The sequence below is a fragment of the Neomonachus schauinslandi genome, chromosome 10 (genome assembly GCF_002201575.2).
Source record: "Neomonachus schauinslandi chromosome 10, ASM220157v2, whole genome shotgun sequence".
Lineage (NCBI taxonomy): Eukaryota > Metazoa > Chordata > Mammalia > Carnivora > Phocidae > Neomonachus > Neomonachus schauinslandi.
Genome location: NC_058412.1, coordinates 73,134,214 through 73,152,610, shown reverse-complemented (window position 1 = coordinate 73,152,610; position 18,397 = coordinate 73,134,214). Strand labels below are relative to the sequence as shown.

Here is an 18,397-nt window from a genome sequence, read left to right as displayed (position 1 = left end):
CTCTGCTTAGACTCTCCCCTGGCTCCGCATCTCACCGGGAGTCAAAGCCCATGTACTCATGGCACCCCACCTCTCTGACCTCAGCTCCAGCTGCCCTCTGGCTCCTTCGAGTACCAGGAAGGCCTTCCTCGATGAATTAACACATACGTTAACACGCAGTCACCAAACCCAAACTTTGAACACCACCTTTCTGCAACCAAGGCATGAGATACTCTAAATGAAAACCAACAACAGCTTTAACACATTAGAAAGGATCTATTAACCAAAACTAGGTTCCAGTTACAACCACTCTGAGCAATAAACAAAGCATTGACTACTTTGAGGATAGAACTGGATGTTTTAAACTTTATTTCTCTTTGATATCTTCGAAAGGCTGAGAGCTTTCTTTATGCTTTGGTAGTGGTTTATATCTTCTGTTTATTTCAAGCCCTACCCCATTAATTAATTAGTGATTGTAGATGGCCCAGACTGTCCTTACAAAGTAGATTTCAGTTCATAAAACCTATCTCATCTGGTCTGTAGCATAATGTACATGTGATAGAACTCTTTTATGTGGTTGTCCAAAATATATGGAAATCTAATATCCAGGATAGAAAACTGTGAATTAAGGAACTATTCTGACATTTAGAGCTTGAACAGACAATTTTCAGATCTCCTTTGCTGTGTGCTTTAGGAAATCTCTTTCCTTCTAGTTCAGATGTTGATGTGGGCTTCAGTACACGTGTGTCCAATTTGTGTGTCCCTCTGCATTAACCTGTTCATCTTACAAGCCTGGGACTTCATTAAGGTGTAGAAAATTAGAACAGAATGTACAAAGAGAGTTGTTCATCTTCAGAGATGAGATAGTTCATGCTTTCATATATAATTTGTATGCATAAACTTTTATATTCATTTATTTATAGAAAAAAAATCCAACTTAATATTCACGCATGCTCATTAGAGTACATGTTAAGGCAGGCTCTATCCCAGAAAACTGGAAATTATGCCAAACTTCTTACTTACATCTTCTTCACCTTTTTGATACAAAATCTAGAAGTTTTAAAATTTTGTTTTCCTTCCAAACTCAGTAGAGTCAACTGATGAGTATCCAGTGGAGGGAAAATTTTGATTTATTCTGACAGGCCTAATAAATTCTATTTTTCTTTTGGCTTGATTTTTGTAGCAGAAGCATTTTTTGTTTTAATTTTTTTCCGTTTTCTAGAATGTTGAAGACAAATGGGAGCATATAGTCCAAAGAATCCCTGTAGAACAAGATGGCAATAGCTAGGTGATAGGCACTGTATGGACATGTCATAGCCAAAATGTCTGCTCATTATATGATGGACAAAGTCTATGTTGTCATGAAAGTCTGTTACATGAGGGGCGCCTGGGTGGCTCAGATGGTTAAGCGTCTGCCTTCGGCTCAGGTCATGATCCCAGGGTCCTGGGATCGAGTCCCGCATCGGGCTCCCTGCTCCTTGGGAGCCTGCTTCTCTCTCTCTCTCTCTCTCTCTCTCTCTGTCTCTCATGAATAAATAAATAAAATCTTAAAAAAAAAAAAGTCTGTTACATGAAAGGCAGTTTGAAGGCAACAGTGTGTAAGGTGTAAAAATGTAGGCCACATCACCCCCCAGAAACAGAGGAACACCGTCATGTAGAGAAGGAGGTTTGATCAAAGAAAAGGATTTTTAGTCTAGTGTGTTCCATTCGGTTGAGCTATGGAAGGTTTTCCTTAATATGTTCAAATTGTATCTAATTAAGAATATGCCTGGTTGAGAGGTGCCTGTGTGGCTCAGTCGGCTGAGCATATGACTCTTGATTTTGGCTCAGGTCATGATCTCAGGGTCGTGGGATGGAGCCCTGCGTCAGGCTCCGCGCTGTCATGGAGCCTGCTTAAGATTCTCTCTCCCTCTCCCTCCCCTGGCTTGTTATCTCTCTCTCTCAAAAAAAAAAAAAAAAAAAAAAAAGAGAGAGAGAGAGAGAGAAAGAGAATATGCCTAGTTGATTAGGATTGAATAGTACTATTACTATTTGACCAGAAAACTACACTTTAAAAAATATGTAAATTTAAAATAATGTGTTTCATTATAACTTGCACCTTAGCTCTAGACTGAAAATCAAGATAACTGAGTTTCGTTTCTTCCTTTCCTTTCCTTTCCCTCTTTTTTGGCTGTGGGTAATTTACTCAGGTGCGTGAATGGATTGCTTAACCTCACTGTGCCTCAGTTTCCTTACCTGTAAATGAGGGGATTGAGCTACACCGTGTTCTTCAAGCAACAACAAATTTACTGTTTGATTTTTTTCTTTTTTAATTTAATTTAATTTTATTAAATTATGTTAGTCACCATACAATACATCATTAGTTTTTGATGTGGTGATCCACGATTCATTGCTTTCGTATAACACCCAGTGCTCCATGCAGTACATGCCCTCCTTAACACCCATCACTGGGCTAACACATCCCCCCCACCACCCTCCCCTTTAAAACCCTCAATTTGTTTCTCAGAGTCCATAGTCTCTCATGGTTTGTCCCCCCCTCCGATTCCCCCCCTTCATTTTTCCCTTCCTTCTTCTAATGTCCTCCATGCTATTCCTTATGTTCCACAAATAAGTGAAACCATATAATTGACTTTCTCTGCTTGACTTATTTCACTTAGCATAATCTCTTCCAGTCCCATCCATGTTTATGTAAAAGTTGGGTATTCATCCTTTCTGATGTCTGAGTAATATTCCATTGTATATATGGACCACATCTTCTTTACCCATTCCTCTGTTGAAGGGCATCTCGGCTCTTTACACAGTTTGGCTTTTGCAGACATTGCTGCTAGGAACATTGGGGTGCATATGGCTCTTCTTTTCACTACATCTGTGTCTTTGGGGTAAATACCCAGGAGTGCAATTGCTGGGTCATAGGGTAGCTCTATTTTTAATTTTTTGAGGAACCTCCACACCGTTTTCCAAAGTGGCTGTACCAACTTGCATTCCCACCAACAGTGAAACAACCTCTCCAACATTTGTTGTTTCTTTCCTTGTCAATTTTTGCCATTCTGACTGGTGTAAGGTGGTATCTCAATGTGTTTTTGATTTGGATTTCCCTGATCGCTAATGATGATGAACATTTTTTCATGTGTCTCTCAGCCATTTGTATGTCTTCTTTGGAGAAGTGTCTGTTCATGTCTTCTGCCCATTTTTTGACTTGATTATTTGTTTTTTGGGTGTTGGGTTTGAGAAGTTCTTTATAGATCTCGGAAATCAGTGCTTTGTCTGTAGTGTCATTTGCAAATATCTTCTCCCATTCTGTGGGTGGACTCTTTGTTTTGTTGACTGTTTCCTTTGTTGTGCAGAAGCTTTTTATCTTGATGAAGTCTCAAAAGTTCATTTTTGCTTTTGTTTCACTAGCTTTTGGAGATGTATCTTGAAAGAAGTTGCTGTGGCTGATGTCGAAGAGGTTACTGCCTATGTTCTCCTTTAGGATTTTGATGGATTCCTGTCTCACATTGAGGTCTTTCATCCATTTTGAGTTTATCTTTGTGTATGGTGTTAGAGAATGGTTGAGTTTCATTCTTCTGCATATAGCTGTCCAATTTTCCCAGCACCATTTATTGAAGAGCCTGTCTTTTTTCCATTGGATGGTTTTTCCTGCTTTGTCGAAGATTATTTGACCATAGAGTTGAGGGTCCATATCTGGGCTCTCTGTTCTGTTCCATTGGTCTTTATGTCTGTTTTTGTGCCAGTACCATGCTGTCTTGGTGATCACTGCTTTGTAATATAGCTTGAAATCAGGCAACGTGATGCCCCCAGCTTTGTTTTTCTTTTTCAACATTTCCTTGGCGATTCAGGGTCTTTACTGATTCCATACAAATTTTAGGATTGTTTGTTCCAGCACTTTGAAAAATGTCACTGTTTGATTTTTTTTTTTTTTTGTCACAAAAGTTATACTGGGGCATAGAGGAAAAATAAAATGCTTAGACAAGTATAGATATGTACAAAGAAAAAAACTCACACATTATTCCACTCTCCCCTAGGTAATCTTTTTTTTTCCCCTTTGTGTATGTACCCAGCCATACACATTTTTGGTTTTGTTTTACAAAATTGTACCATAGAATACATATTTCTTTATCATCTCATTTTTCCTTTCACTTAATACCGTATTTTGCATATCTTTCCATGTCATTAAATATAATTCAGCAAGATCTTTTTTCATGATGGCATGGTATCTAATGATTTGAATATGCCACAATTTATTTAAGTAGTTTGCTATTGTTAAACAATTAGTTTCTAATTTTACCCTCTTAAAAAATGCTGTAATGATCATCTTTGTTGTTAAATTGTTTTGCACATGTGTGATTTGGGATAATTTCCCAGAAGTGGAATTGCTAGGTCAAAGGATTTTTGTTATATAATGCCAAACCCCTCTCTACAAATTTTGTGCCAGTTTACACTTCATCAGCAGTGTATAAGAATGTCTGTTTCTCCTCTACTCTTACAGCACTGGGTTATATATCATTTAAGATGATATTTTTTTTAGATTTTCCATTCAAGGTAGTCTTGAAGCAAATATGTTTGTTTCTTTGCCTCCTCAAGACCCCATCTAAATAAAAGAAAAAGGCAAAAGTGTAGGGATAAAATTGTATAACACCTACGTAAACAGAAAGAAGCTTCATCAAACTATTTCAGTGACTTTCTGGGGATGAAAGTAGAGGGCATGGTGGCAATTGATGGAACAGAATAGCAGTACAGAAGGGTCACAGCCTGGAACAGGTGCTGAGGGGATTGGAGCCTCACCTGGAGCCAGCCGTTCTGCAGAACCTTTATTTTAGTGCTCACAGCACTAAGATAAAAAAAGATCCTAGAACTTACAAAGAATGAAAACAACATAAAGTCACCTACTAAACAACAGCTATCAAGCTAACATGAGCTTCACTGGCAATATTTATGTTAGAAAAAGAAAGTTCTGATAATGATTTTTTTTTTCCTCCTAGAATTCTATATCCAGCCAAACTATCAATCATGTGTGAGGACAGGCATGTCTTAGCTGGCTTTCTAGGCACTCTTAATCAATATTTCAATGAGAACTTTATTTCAATGAGTACTTTACTGGTAAAAGCAAGGGAATAACCCAGAACAAAGAAGATGATGGATTCCAGCAACAGCAGGTACATCCAGCAAAGCAGTGAAAAGAAGTCACAGCACTCCAGCTGTGCAGCAGGCCAGAGAGCAGTCAGTCCATTAGGAAGGAGGACAGTGGGAGTTTCTAGAAGGGCGAACCCCAAGAGAAAAGGAACCCGGGAAAACTTGATCTGAGAAATGCAATTGGTTGAGTGGGGAAAAAAAAATCCATTTAAATTTGATACAAGGTATAGTTTCCATTGAGTGGCACATGGGTTGTCACACTGGACCCATGGAAAAGAAAGTGTATGTAATGCCATGTAAAATTTAAAATAAATAAACACTATCAATTTGTTTTCAGATTTCTGAAACAACATATACAGAAAACATGAACCTCAATTACAGTTAGAGAACCAAACGTCAGTGTTGTCATCATTGATGATCTAACAGGAAAGACAGAGTTGAGGACGGGGGTGGATGGGAGAGGTGGTCAGAGGATAGGGAGGGCTGGAAGAAGCACTAATGTCCTCTAGTTATAATGTGGAGGGTCAAGGAATATTATCTATAGTCGATGAAGCAAGAAATTGACATTTTGGATTGCTTTTTTGCAGTTGCAGAGCATAGAGAAGGAACTGAGAATTGCGATGTATATTTTGTGGAAGGGGAAAGTGGAGGGAGGTGGTGAGTGCACTAAATCCTCATCGATCACAGCAGCAAGGCAAAAAAAGAATGTCTAAAATAAGAAATCAGGAAATTGAGGTAAAAGCATTTTATTTAGGGACATGGCAGTGACCACCAGCAAAACCCAAATAGAAATTGTTAAAATTGGCTCCCCCTGGGGAATAATGGGGCAGGGGACTGTCAGTTCTCATTATAAGTTCACATGTAGTTTTTTATTTTTAAAAACTGAGCATGGGCACCTGGGTGGCTCAGTCGGTTAAGCATCTGCCTTCAGCTCAGGTCATGATCCCAGGGTCCTGGGATCAGGTCCTGCATTGGGCTCCCTGCTCAGCTGGGAGTCTGCTTCTCCCTCTGACCCTCCCCCCTCTCATGCTCTCTCTCTCTCTGTAATAAATAAAATCTTAAAAAAAAAAAAAAACAAGCATATCATGACACTTGATTTTGTTTATATTTTAATAAACAAATAACACAAAAATACATAGCCCCAGAGCAACTTTGGTTCATTTGATAGGGAAAAGAAAGTTTTTAAAAATCTTACCCTTTAATTTGTATTTCTTTGCTTATTTTAACCAAGTGATTTCCAAGTGGCTTATGACTCTTAAATTTCGTGCTTCTGGGATTTTTATAAAATGCAACAGGAGCACTGGGTCCATAGTTGGAGAGCCCTGCTTTAATCCAGGGTTGTCATCTTCATGCTGTGAGAATGTGGGCAGGTTACTTAAATCCTTAAGCCTCAGTTTCTCATCCCTGAAACAGTTAAGAATAAGGGTATTACCTCCCTCACACAGATGACGTGTGAAAAGTGCTCAATAAAGGGTGTTTACTAGGGTTGTGATTATTCCTTTTTTTTTTTTTTAAAGATTTTATTTATTTATTTGAGAGAGAGAGAGAATGAGAGAGAGCAAGCACATGAGAAGGGGGAGGGTCAGAGGGAGAAGCAGACTCCCTGCCGAGCAGGGAACCCGATGCGGGACTCGATCCAGGGACTCCAGGATCATGACCTGAGCCGAAGGCAGTCGCTTAACCAACTGAGCCACCCAGGCGCCCGGGTTGTGATTATTCTTACAAACAAAACAGTCTCTCTTGAGGAGCTTGAAAGTGATGAATAACAATTGTACGTCTTGGATTTTGAAGGGAATCAAGAACTGAACATCTTTGCGAGCAGCCGTCAGTCAGAGGTTCTGCTGGGTTGTCATGTTACAGAGACAGGGAAGTCTGAAGATGATTTTTCTGGTTGCACTCTCCTGAGCTCTTTACTCAGCTTGTCATTGTTCTACGTGGATCCATTCAGTTTCACTTGGAGTCTCTAGTGATTACCCGCCTTGCGCTCTAGCCCTGGAGCAAGTACTGCAGAACCCCCCAAAAGGAGCCCTCGACTCACAGTCTGGGCAGGAAGGAACAATACTGGCCTGACACCTTACGTTTATAGGCTGCTAGCGGTGTGCCAGGCACAGCTCCAAGTGCTACACCATGTCATTCGATCCTCCCCACATCATGAAGCAGATGCCACTGAGGTTCTCAATTGATAGATGAGGAAATTGAAGCAAGGGCCACACAGCTTATAACAGGCAGAGCTGGGATTTGAACCCAGGAGGGCTAGCTTTAGAGCCTTTTCTCTGAATCACTATAATGTATTGTCTTAGTGAAACAGATGGGAAATGTAGAATACAACACATACGTACAAATACACCCAAGGAGAGAGAGCATTGCAACGCAAAATGCAAAATGCAAAGTGCCGATGGGTGGTGGGATATTTCTCACTTCAGAACACTGGGGGTAGGTGCCTACGTTTCCTGCTGTTTGCATGCACCATCTCCTCTTGGGATGCACAGTCATGTGCATCTGAAGCCGTTTCCCTGAAGGAAGCTAGAAAATCTAGACAGTTCCTGGATGAAGTTTTGTAAACCATTCCACACTCCTGATATTAGGTTTGGCACCTTTGGGTATTTTCCCAGTGCTGGAGAGCATTTGAGCACACATAGAGCTAATTGTTTTCAGCCACTTCTATCTTCAGAGGGAGCCAGCTCTCTGGGTCTATTTCTGAGCCTGCTGAAAAGAGGAAGCAGGGGGTGCCTGGGTGGCTCAGTCAGTTAAGTGTCTGCGTTCGGCTCAGGTCATGATCCCAGGGTCTTGCAGTTAGTCTGCTTCTCCCTCCCTCTCCCTCTGCCCCTCCCTTCTCCCCCCCCCCCCACTTGCACACACTCTCTCTCTCTCATAAATAATAAAATAAAATAAAAAGAGGAAGTAAGTACTAACTTGAGTTTACTCCATCTGTGGCCTTGGAGAGCTAGAATCTGCAACATAGGTCTCCAGTCCAGTCAACAGGACTTCCACGTGAAGATGAGGGCTGCTGCTTGGTTGGTCCCCATGACCTGGCCACAGGGGATGGGAAAGCAATCTGTTAGCCAGTTTCGAGGGGCGTATCTTTAAGATGCATCTGGTAACCGAAGCAAGCTGCTCTCTGGGGGATTGGAGGTTAGAAATAGCTAGAGAAAAAGGTATTGACAAATTTTGTAGCAAGTTAACCCAAGAACATGATTTAAAAAATCATAGGGTTCAAAGAGCTTAAGTGAAGAATCAGCTTTTCCTGTTTTCTGGTCCCCCTCCTATGTCTTGAGGCAATCCCTGTGTCCTGTTGATTAAGACTTCTTCTGGAGGGGGCGCCTGGGTGGCTCAGTCGGTTAAACGTCTGCCTTCGGCTCAGGTCATGATCCCAGGGTCCTGGTATCAGCCCTACATTGGGCTCCCCGCTCAGCGGGAAGCCTGCTTCCCCCTCTCCCACTCCCCCTGCTTGTGTTCCCTCTCTCGCTCTCTCTCTGTGTGTCATAAATAAATAAAATCTTTTTTTTTTTTTAAAAAAGACTTCTTCTGAAGATAATCTGTGTGGAACAAGCGTGAGAGTGTGTGTGGGGAGTGTATTCACACAGTAGCCTCGCATAATAAACACATGGCACCTTGCTTCCCCCCCCCACTCAATATATCCCAGAGATCACTTCATATCAGTACATTTCGATCTTTCCATTCTTTTTTTAGGGCTTGCCTAGCGATCTACCACACGATGTACCATATTTCATTTAAGCAGCTCCCTCTCCGTGGGTATTTACGTCCTTAAGGTCATTAAAAACTCTTCTAGAGGATTTGGTCTAATTGTCTTGGGACACACGCACACAGAGACAGATTTAAGTAAGTCAGCAGGCTCTTAAACCTACATTTCGGATGTGGTTTTCTTGCTATTATTGTATTTTGATCACAGAAGACAGAAGAAGGTGGCTGTGCCTGCGAGTGTGTTCTGCACACGTGGGTGGGTGTGGGAATGTGTGTGCCCACACGGGTAGGTGTGCATTATGTCGTGTGACACATATACTCGAAAAACTCTGAATGAACCTTTTATTTTTAAAACTGGAATATGAAATTTTAAATGCCCCGAGGGTGGGAAGATGATTTGTTATTAAAGGAAACTTGTAGAGGAATCCTGTGAAATGAAGTGATGGCTTCTTTTTTCCCTTTTAAAAAGCTACTTCATTGAGGTATAATTTACATACAATGAAGTTCATTCATTTGAAGTGTTAGGCTTGATGCAGTTTGACAAAGTATATATATGTTCCTGCAACAACCGCCTCGATCAAGATACAGAGCACCTCCCCCGGGGCCAGAGAGCTTCCTCTACCCCTCTTTGTATTCGCTTCCCTCCTTCACCTCCAGGAGATCACCGAATGTGCCTTTTGTCACTCTGGATTGGTTTTGCCTGTTCTAGAACATCACATAAGTGGAATCATGCATTATGTACTCTGATATGTTTGGCTTCTTCCTCGTAGCATCCATCTTGTTGCAGATATCAGTAGTTCATTCTTTATGGCCGAGCAAAATTCCATCATGGGCAGGCAGCATGGTTTGCTTATTCATTTACCTGTTGTCGGGCCTTTGAGTTGTTTCCAATATTTCGCCGTTCTGAATGAAGCTGCTAGGAACAGTAGTGTACGGGTTGCTGGTTTTCCAAATGAATCATCTCCATAATTCAGTTGTGCTGACTCAATTGAAAGTTAGGCCATTCATCCATTGAGCCAACATGTACAATATGTATTAAATCCCTCCGGTGCGCTGGTCGGGCAGGATTCTGCCCTGCAGGGATGTACTCTAAAGCGTGCGTCATATCTTTGCACTGCTGTGGAAAGTGAGAAACAATCCTTGTCTCCCCTTCTTTTATGAAAGTGAGTGCTCTGGGACGACTTGAAATATTTAATTACATGGGCACCCTCTACTTTCAAACAGTGCACTCCACCAATAGGGCTAGTAGCAAACTCCTCCTCAAATGAAGCCTTTGACCATCTGCGAGCTTCAGAATCAGCACCCAACAGCTGCTCGAGACTTGGCCAGCATCGTGCCTCATCCTTCTGGGTTTTCCGAAGCAGGGGTGAGGAGGATGTCTGCTGCGTGAAGGTCTCCTGCTCTGTCTGGCCTGCCTCTTCCATGCCGGGTGCCTCTGGGGACTGTGGTGTGACTGTGGTTCCTCCAGGGGACAGTGGCCAGCAAAAAGGGGTGTGCGGACTTGAGAAGTGGGACCCCTGCTTTGGAAAGGAACCGTGGAATTCCTCTCTTGATGATTCCCCTCTGCCTCCTCCTTCCTCACTCCCCTCCCCTCCTCCAGGTAAAAAAGAAACAGTCTATTATCTAGGGCTTAATTGGTGCAAACAGGCAGTGCAAGCCTCTCTCCCTTCTCCTCATCCTTTCTGGATTCATCCTCTGACCCACTCCCTACCTCTAGCTTCGTTCTAGCCCCTAGGCGCCTGACAACAGGGGGAAAAGGAAGCGAAACTCAAATTGGGCATATGTGACCTTTGCGGGCTGTTCCAAGGAAAGGTTCGCCTAGAGGTCTCTGGTGGAAGTTGAGCCTATGGTTAGGAGGCGGCTTGACTGTGAGTTTCTTACCTCCTTTGCCTTGAACTTGATCACCATCAAAACGATGGCGTGCAGACACCTGCAGGTCACAGTGCCACAGCCTCGGTGGAATTTCCCGCTGGGCAGGTGAGGTGGGGGGGAGGACTGTTGGACTGAGGCAGGAGTTGCAGGTTTGAGCTCAGACTCCAGGCTGTCCAGCTCTAGGGCACTCATTTCGCAGAGGCTCCCCTGTGAACGGCGCCCCTGTGTTCTCCCTAGGCATGCTGTACTGGCCACTTACCTTCCCTAGCCTCAGCTTTCTCACACATGCAGTGGTGCGCATCATACTTACTCTCCAAGGAATTGTGAGGACCACGTGAAATGATGTGTGTGAAGGGTTTGTGAAGTCGGGCACCACCCCAAGGAGTGCCTGTGATACTTTGTGCTTTTCAGAGTGGGCCTTTTTCATGGGTTTCTCTATGGTTTGGCCTCATTCCCCATTGCCTTATTCCTCATTCAAATGAATAGAGCTCTTGCTTCTGCCCAGGACTTGTTTCCCCACCACCGCGGCGGCCGCCCCCCCCCCCCCCCCCGCCCACCCCGAGCTCTTGGTGGGGCAGGGAAGGTGCTGAAGGCATTGCCCTGCCTCCATCCGGCCTGGCTGGGGAGCCAGTTGTTGTTCCTGAGAGGGAGCAGGAACACGCAGAGAGCTGGAGGCCTACGGGAAGGGGAGGCCTGGCGCTGGATTGTCCCAGAAGGCTTCCCAAGCTGGGCAGGGCTTGACACCAGAGCTCCGGCAGACTCCTCTGTCCCATGTGACCCAGGGAGCCCCGGGTGGGAATCCGGCTTAAAGCTCTCGGAGCTCCAGTTTTTCCGTCCGAAAAGTAGGGAACAATGCGGGCCTCACAGGAGATGAAATGAGCTAATGCCAACTAAGCACCGGGCACGGTGCGTGAGGCATGGCAGGCGTTTGGGCACTCTGCGGCCACCCTCCCCTTCTCCTTCCTCATGAGCACCTCATGAGCCTCTGAGGACCAGGGCTATCGCCTGCTTTGCCCCTGGGCTCCCCACGGGCTGTGCATGAAACCCTCACTGCAGTGCTTTATTTGATATTCCCAACTCTGTAAGGTCGTCCTGGAATAACATGGAATCATATCAACTTTGGGCAAGAAAATGCCTTTTTTTATTGGGGGAAAAGCTTGACAGAGTGGAAGGAACATCAGACTAAGTAGCACATTTGAAGACTTGGCTTTTTAAAAACAATAGCACCAGCGGTTACTGACGATTTTGTGCCGGGCACCATGCTGAGCACTTGACGTGGATTATCTCATTTAACATCACCACAGCCCAAACGTCACAGGGCCTGTTATTCGCTCTATTTCATGGAGAAGCATTCTGAGGCTCAGAGAAGGTAGTCGCTTGCTTCAGGCCACAGAGCCAGGAAGTTCACACATCACCACCACGTACCGAGTATCTCCTGAGGGCCAAGAGCTTTGTGTGGGAGTCTCATGGAATTTTTACAACAGCCCATTTCACAGATGATGAGACTGAGGCCCCAGCTCAGGGAAGGTACATGATTGCCCGAGCCGGGATTCAGCCCTGGTCTGACTCCAAAGGCTGTGTTTGTCTTCCCCATTGTTCTACTGGCTTGCTCCTGGCCTAAGCTGGAGGGGCTAGCCAAAGGTGCTAGAAGTCTAAAGAAAACATAGTCAGAGATAATAGAGATTGTAGCTGGGAAGACTCATGAAGTAAATGTATGAGTTTCAAGGAGATTTGGAAAACAGGGTCGCATCTGGGAGAATTTGGAGGAACCCTGAGTGCAGGAGAAAGAGCTTAGACCCAACCCTGGGAATGGCTGGGGTGGGGGGGGCGGGGGGAGGAGGCCTGCTTTTATGTAGTGCCAGGCGCCTGACGGTGATGGCAATGGACAGCTTGCAGGGGCTGTGCAGGCCTGGGCACCCACATTGCTTCCTTATCCGGGCCAGGTCATTGTAAGCCGAATTTGAGATTCAATTAATTTGACCATGAAGTTACACCACACTCCACCACGTTTTGTACCTGATAACCCTCCAGTCATCTGCATAGAAGTCCAACCTCCCTACATGGATTCTCAGCGCCTCCTCACTGGGCCGGCTGGGGCCTCGCCAGCACTCTGTGGCCATCTGCCCAGGCTGCAAAGCTCTTTGTTGCTTTTGGCATGTTTAAAAGCTTAATTTCTCTTTTTCTGTTTGGAAATGCAGTTCATCGGCATTGAAGCAGCAGTGGGTGCTAAAATGGTTTCTGATTGCTATCTTGAACGTTTAATATCCTAATACATTTTATCGTCAATGACCTGTCTTGCCACAAGTTCTCACTCCCCTTTTGCAAAGAGAGGCAAGCCGCTTGCCTTCAAATAGGCGTCCCGGCCCAGCTCATTCCTTTGCTCTCTCCCTCCCCGCTTTTCACAGATAGCATTGTACTTTGCCAATGAAGCCCGTAGTCGTGGGAAATCTCTGAGTTGGAGGATATGAGAAATTGTTTCATTTAGCCGCCAGGGTTTAATAGAGATGATCTAATCTCTAAAAGGCATACATTATTTAAATTCCATGCTCTCGGACAAGAGGACCCCTGATATTTGTGGCAGGGACAGGATTTTGGTTTGGCTCTGTTCAGTGGAGCTGACTGTTGGTTTTCCTGTTTGTAATTTAGTGCGGGGGCTGGGTTATGCTTGTGGCAGTGGGAGGGGGTGGGGGTTCCTAGGGGTGAGGGTGCTGGAGAACATTTTCTTTAGACAGAAACCTAAAATCACAGATTCTTGGGGCAGAGAGGATGGGGAGAGTCGCTGCATGGCATCACCAGTTTGCTATTGGGTTCCCATCTGGGTCCCAAGCTCAAGATTCCCAACTCAGGTGAGTGGCCCCTGTGGGGCAAGCTGAGAACTCTCTGCAGGGGCTCCTGGGTGACTCAGTCGGTTAAGCAAGCTGACTCTTGATTTCGACTCAGGTCATGATCTCAGGGTCGTGAGACCGAGCCCTGTGTGGGGCTCCGTGGAACGTGGAGCCTGCTTAGGATTCTCTCTCTCCCTCTTCCTCTATCCCTCCCCTCCCCTGTGCCCATGCATGCTCTCTCTCTCAAAAAAAAAAAGAGTCTCTCTCTTTCTCCCTCCCTCCCTCCCTCTCCCTCTGCCCCTCCACCAAAGAACTCTGCATTCCCTCACTCCCTGCCCTGACAGACTACCTGCAATATCACCAGGGGCCTCACCTGTGAGGCACTGAAAACCTCTGTTGACATAACTAAAATTTTGAGAGAAACCTTAAATATTCTCAACCACTAAAGACCGGGTCTGGAAATAAAGTGGGTCTCATGAATGTCTCAGGGAACCCGGACTGTGAGTGGCATGAAATGCTGGGGGAAGGACCTGGAGAATATCAGTCCCAAGGGAGCTTTTTTTACCTCAGAGGGAGTATGTGGTGATCCTGGGAGAGCCACCTCTTGTTACCCTCCCACTTCATTTGAATGTCACCTTCGTACAGATCACATGCCCACAGGCCTTCCTGGGGATGGGGCCTTGGCGGGGGCATATGACCCCAGAAGAGGCTCTCAGAGTTCCAAAGGTAAAGTCTTTTTCCCTCCCCAAAGGTTTATTGAGTGTCTCCTGACTAACAGACAGTGAGGTGAGCGCTAGGTACACAAATGTGATTCTCATTGGCTCTGCCTAGCAGATGAGACAGACATATGGACAATGTATTCCAGTGTATTAGGAGCCAGGGTTCAGATATGCGTGTGTACCATAGAAGCACAATCGAAGGGATAATTAATCCTGACTGGGAATATCTGGAACGGCTTCAGAGAGGAGGTGACCTCAACCTTGAATGAGAAGGAGGTGTTCACCAGACTGAACCTTTCTCAGTACTGCTTGCTGAATGAGTGCCTGCTCTTTGCTGGGGACGATGAAAACGATAAGGAGGGGTGGGGGCTCCTGCCCCCAAGAAATTCACAGCTTGCTGGGGAGACAAGCCTGGCATGCATGAGCCAATTAAAGCTCTGCATAGACAGATGGAATTGTGGAGGCGAGGATAGGCCACCGGGGGTACTTGGTGATCCAGGGTTTCCAGAGTTACTACTCTCTCATGGAGCACACAGTTTCTGTAAGGATAATTCAGACCTTGCAAAAACGTCAACTTTTCTGATCAGCCTGGTTCTGTATAGAAGTAGCTAGTTGGATTTGGAGGTGGGCTGGGAGGTGAGGGTGGGTGGAGAAGGTTGATGGTAAGAATTTAGTGGTGTTGGCTCACTCTTTACAACCCTGGTAGGATGTGGGGTTTGCAAAACGTGCCAACACACAACCTGAGGGCGGGCACCCCTCAGTGTCCCACGAGCACCGTGCACATTCCCAGCCTTGGTGTATGGGCATATGCTGTTTCTTCTACCTCAATTGACTCCCCTTTCTCGTCTTCATGAAGTCTTCCCAGACTGCTCTTCTACACTGATTTCCAACTCGCCGGATACTTGATCCGTGATCCTCTGCTGCTCATCATTAAGCTGGGTTCAGCATTGTTCTCTGTTTTTTAATTCCTCTGTGAGATTGTAAACACCTTCTGAGTGTGAATAGTATCGTATGCTTTTCTTTCCTTCCCTGTGAGCAATTTGTGTAGTCTAAGGAACATGGGTTTCTTTAGACAGTCTTTTTTTTTAAAGATTTTATTTATTTATTTGAGAGAGAGAGAATGAGAGAGAGCACATGAGAGGGGGGAGGGTCAGAGGGAGAAGCAGACTCCCTGCTGAGCAGGGAGCCCGATGCGGGACTCGATCCAGGGACTCCAGGATCATGACCTGAGCCGAAGGCAGTCGCTTAACCAACTGAGCCACCCAGGCGCCCTCTTTAGACAGTCTTATCATTGAATCTTAGCATTGTCACTTACCCTACAGCTTTGAGCTCAGCTTCCTTATTGGGAGAATGGCGCAACCCGGGGTTTCTCAACGTTGACACTGTTGGCTTTCTGGGGCTGGATAATGCTTCGTTGTGGGGACCATCCTGTCTGCTGTAGGATGCTTAGCAGAATCTCTAGCTTCCACCCATGAGATGCCGGTGGCAGCCCTCCCTTTCCAGTCATGACAATCAAAAACATCTCTAGATAGTTTTGTGTCCCAAAGAGGTTCCCTGTGTCAAGCGTCCCCCATTCCAGGTTTCCTTGCAGTTGGGAACCACTGAGATGACACTATCTTTTGGGTCTGTATCAGACCTCCTCGTGCTGCATCCAGAACATTCCATAAACGCCCATTCTCCTGCATTCCTGGTCCCCCCGGCACACTACAGGGGGATGAACTGGACGGAGCCGTGACTCTAGGTGTTAGCCATTTGGGGTGGAAAAGTCATGGAACTCTTGGGCTGCCCCCACAAGGCACTAACCGAGCCACTGTCATTTTCTTCATTGCAGATTGATCTGGAGCCAGAAGGAAGAGTGTATGTGATCATTGATCTGTCGGGGTCGTCGGGTGAAGGTAGGAGAATGTGATCTCTCCTCGTTGTTCTCTTCCATTGACCCTTTGTCTTCCCGTGTCTCCCTTCCCCCCTCGGCTGGGACATATTACAGCGACATTTAATTAATTGGCACACGTGAAAGGAAAAGGTTATTTTGAAGATGCTTACGCCTGTGTACCAAAAGGGACCAGCCATCTGTTAACTTTGGCGGAGCAGAGGGAAGATTTTTGACTTACCAAGTGAGGCCAGTAAAGCAGGCGTCCCTGCACGCTGGTGCACAAGGCAGGCTTCGGCGGAGCGGCACTCTCACCCCGGAGACTCCCGTGGGGGATGTGTGAGTGTCGTGGGAAGGAAGTAAAACCAGTTGGTCTAACGGTATTCAGAAATGACACAAATAAGCCGTCCAATTTCAGAATCTTATTTTTTAGAGCTTTTATAGTAGTGTTACTTCTTTTTACAGTTCCCCACGCAGGCAAAAGCCCTGCTTTTAGGGAGAAATAATGGGGTGAGGGAACGTCTGCTCCCCACTGGCCGATGAGACAGGGTGTAAATGGTGTCTGGTGGTCTTTCCTTCTTTCTTCTCCTTACATCCTCTTCTCTCGATCTCATCTTGGCACACTTACTCCCCTTAAAGGCTTGCCGGGTGGTGAGGACTGAGCAGTCAGAGTGGAAGGGGATTCTGGATGGTAAAACCTTGTCCACACAGAACAGGGAGATGAGATGGTGGCAAACGTGGGCTCTAGGGAGGCTGGGAAGTAGGACGGAGATTTAGCGGGGACCGTCTTTCTTCTCCTCTCTCTGTGCGCAGGAGGACAGAACAGTTGGCTTTAATGTCATGGTGGAAAAATGGGAAGACCAAGACTGGTTCCACTTGGCAATGAGAAAAAAATGGGACTTAGGGGCTGTGGCAGTCTTTAGGGTGAGACAGTCAGCTCCCTTAGCTCCTGGTTGGAAGACTGGGACCTTTTACTGCATCTCTTCAGAATGCTGGAGATCACAAGGACAGAGTCACACCACCACATGGTCTACTCTGCGTTAGGGATGAAGCTCTAGTTTACAGTTCAGTAATGAGAGGAGAGATTATGTCCACAAATTCGAAGGAGTGGGTCAAACCATGTGCTTGACCGGGTGCCCGATGATTCTCATTTGGCTAATTTATTACCCAATCTCAACAGGTGTTCAGAATAATTCAATAATTGCATGTATATGGGGCCTATAATAGAATTCAATTCTCTTTGAATAGATCTCAATTACTTGGCATAGGTTTAAAACTTTAAACATCCTTCCAAAATTGGTCTCGTACATTTTCTTCTCTTTATTGCAATTACGTTTTGGCGTTTCTAGCTTTCCTTCTCTACCCTCAGCTCTGAGCAGCCCAGAATAGAATCTGTTGTAGAAGATTCGGGGATTTAGCAGTATTTAGTATGAAATGTTTAAGATGTGCCAAAGGGCCTAAAGAATAATAAAATGAGCACCGCTGTACCCACCACCCTGATTAAGAAATAAAGCAACTATTAAGGTGAAAACTTGAATTGCTTTAACTAGTGTGCAATTCCAGATTCACCAGACTTAGAAGTATTACAGTGGCCTCCTGATTGTAGATATTGGAGAAACATTCAATGAGCAAAATCAGTCCCCCTTTTTCCTTACATAATCTATATGCAACAGGATAATTAATTAAATACGCATTTCCTGTGCCAAGATGCTGGGCAACCAATAGGAAGGTTGGATTATTTTTTTTTCCTTTGAAAAAATTAACTTGCAAAATCACAGCGGACATCCTTTTTTACATTAGAGAAAAAGGATGTGCACGAATGAATGAATAAATAAATCAGAAGCGATTGATTTTTTTTCCTCCTTGCTTCTACGGCTTATTGCATGTGAATGGCCAAAGCAATTTTCACTGGGCTGAATTCTTAGTGTTTTGTTTTTTTTTATCTCTTTCATCTAAAGAAAATAGAGTTTACTTCAGAAACGCTGAGACACTCCAGACTCTGTAAAGTGCTCGCATGTGTTACTCTGAAGAAAAGGAGAACTTTTTCTGCCCTTTTTCTCTTGCTCTTCCCGGATCCGGGATTCTTTCTCTGGATGGTGGGAAAGACTACCCAGCAGTCTCTTCGTAGGATCTGATCTTGTTGCATTGTGTTTGCGTTCAGTACATCTGTTTGCCCTGTCCTGCTGTTCAGACTTTGAGGGCTCCTGATCCAGAGATTTCTGGAAGGGTTGGGAGGGCGAGGAGAGGAGCAGAGGATGAGAGGCCGAGACAGTTGTTACTTAGACTGCACGAGAAGG

At 45.0% G+C, this 18,397-nt stretch overlaps 1 protein-coding gene across 1 annotated transcript in view; it reads left to right on the top strand.

Moving 5' to 3' along the window:
- PRKCE (protein kinase C epsilon) overlaps positions 1-18,397 on the top strand; it is a 483,114-nt gene that overhangs the window by 168,292 nt on the left and 296,425 nt on the right. The window contains exon 2 of the mRNA XM_021701128.1: positions 16,062-16,125. Coding sequence (XP_021556803.1) covers positions 16,062-16,125 — 64 coding nt within the window. The remainder of the gene's footprint in view (positions 1-16,061; positions 16,126-18,397) is intronic.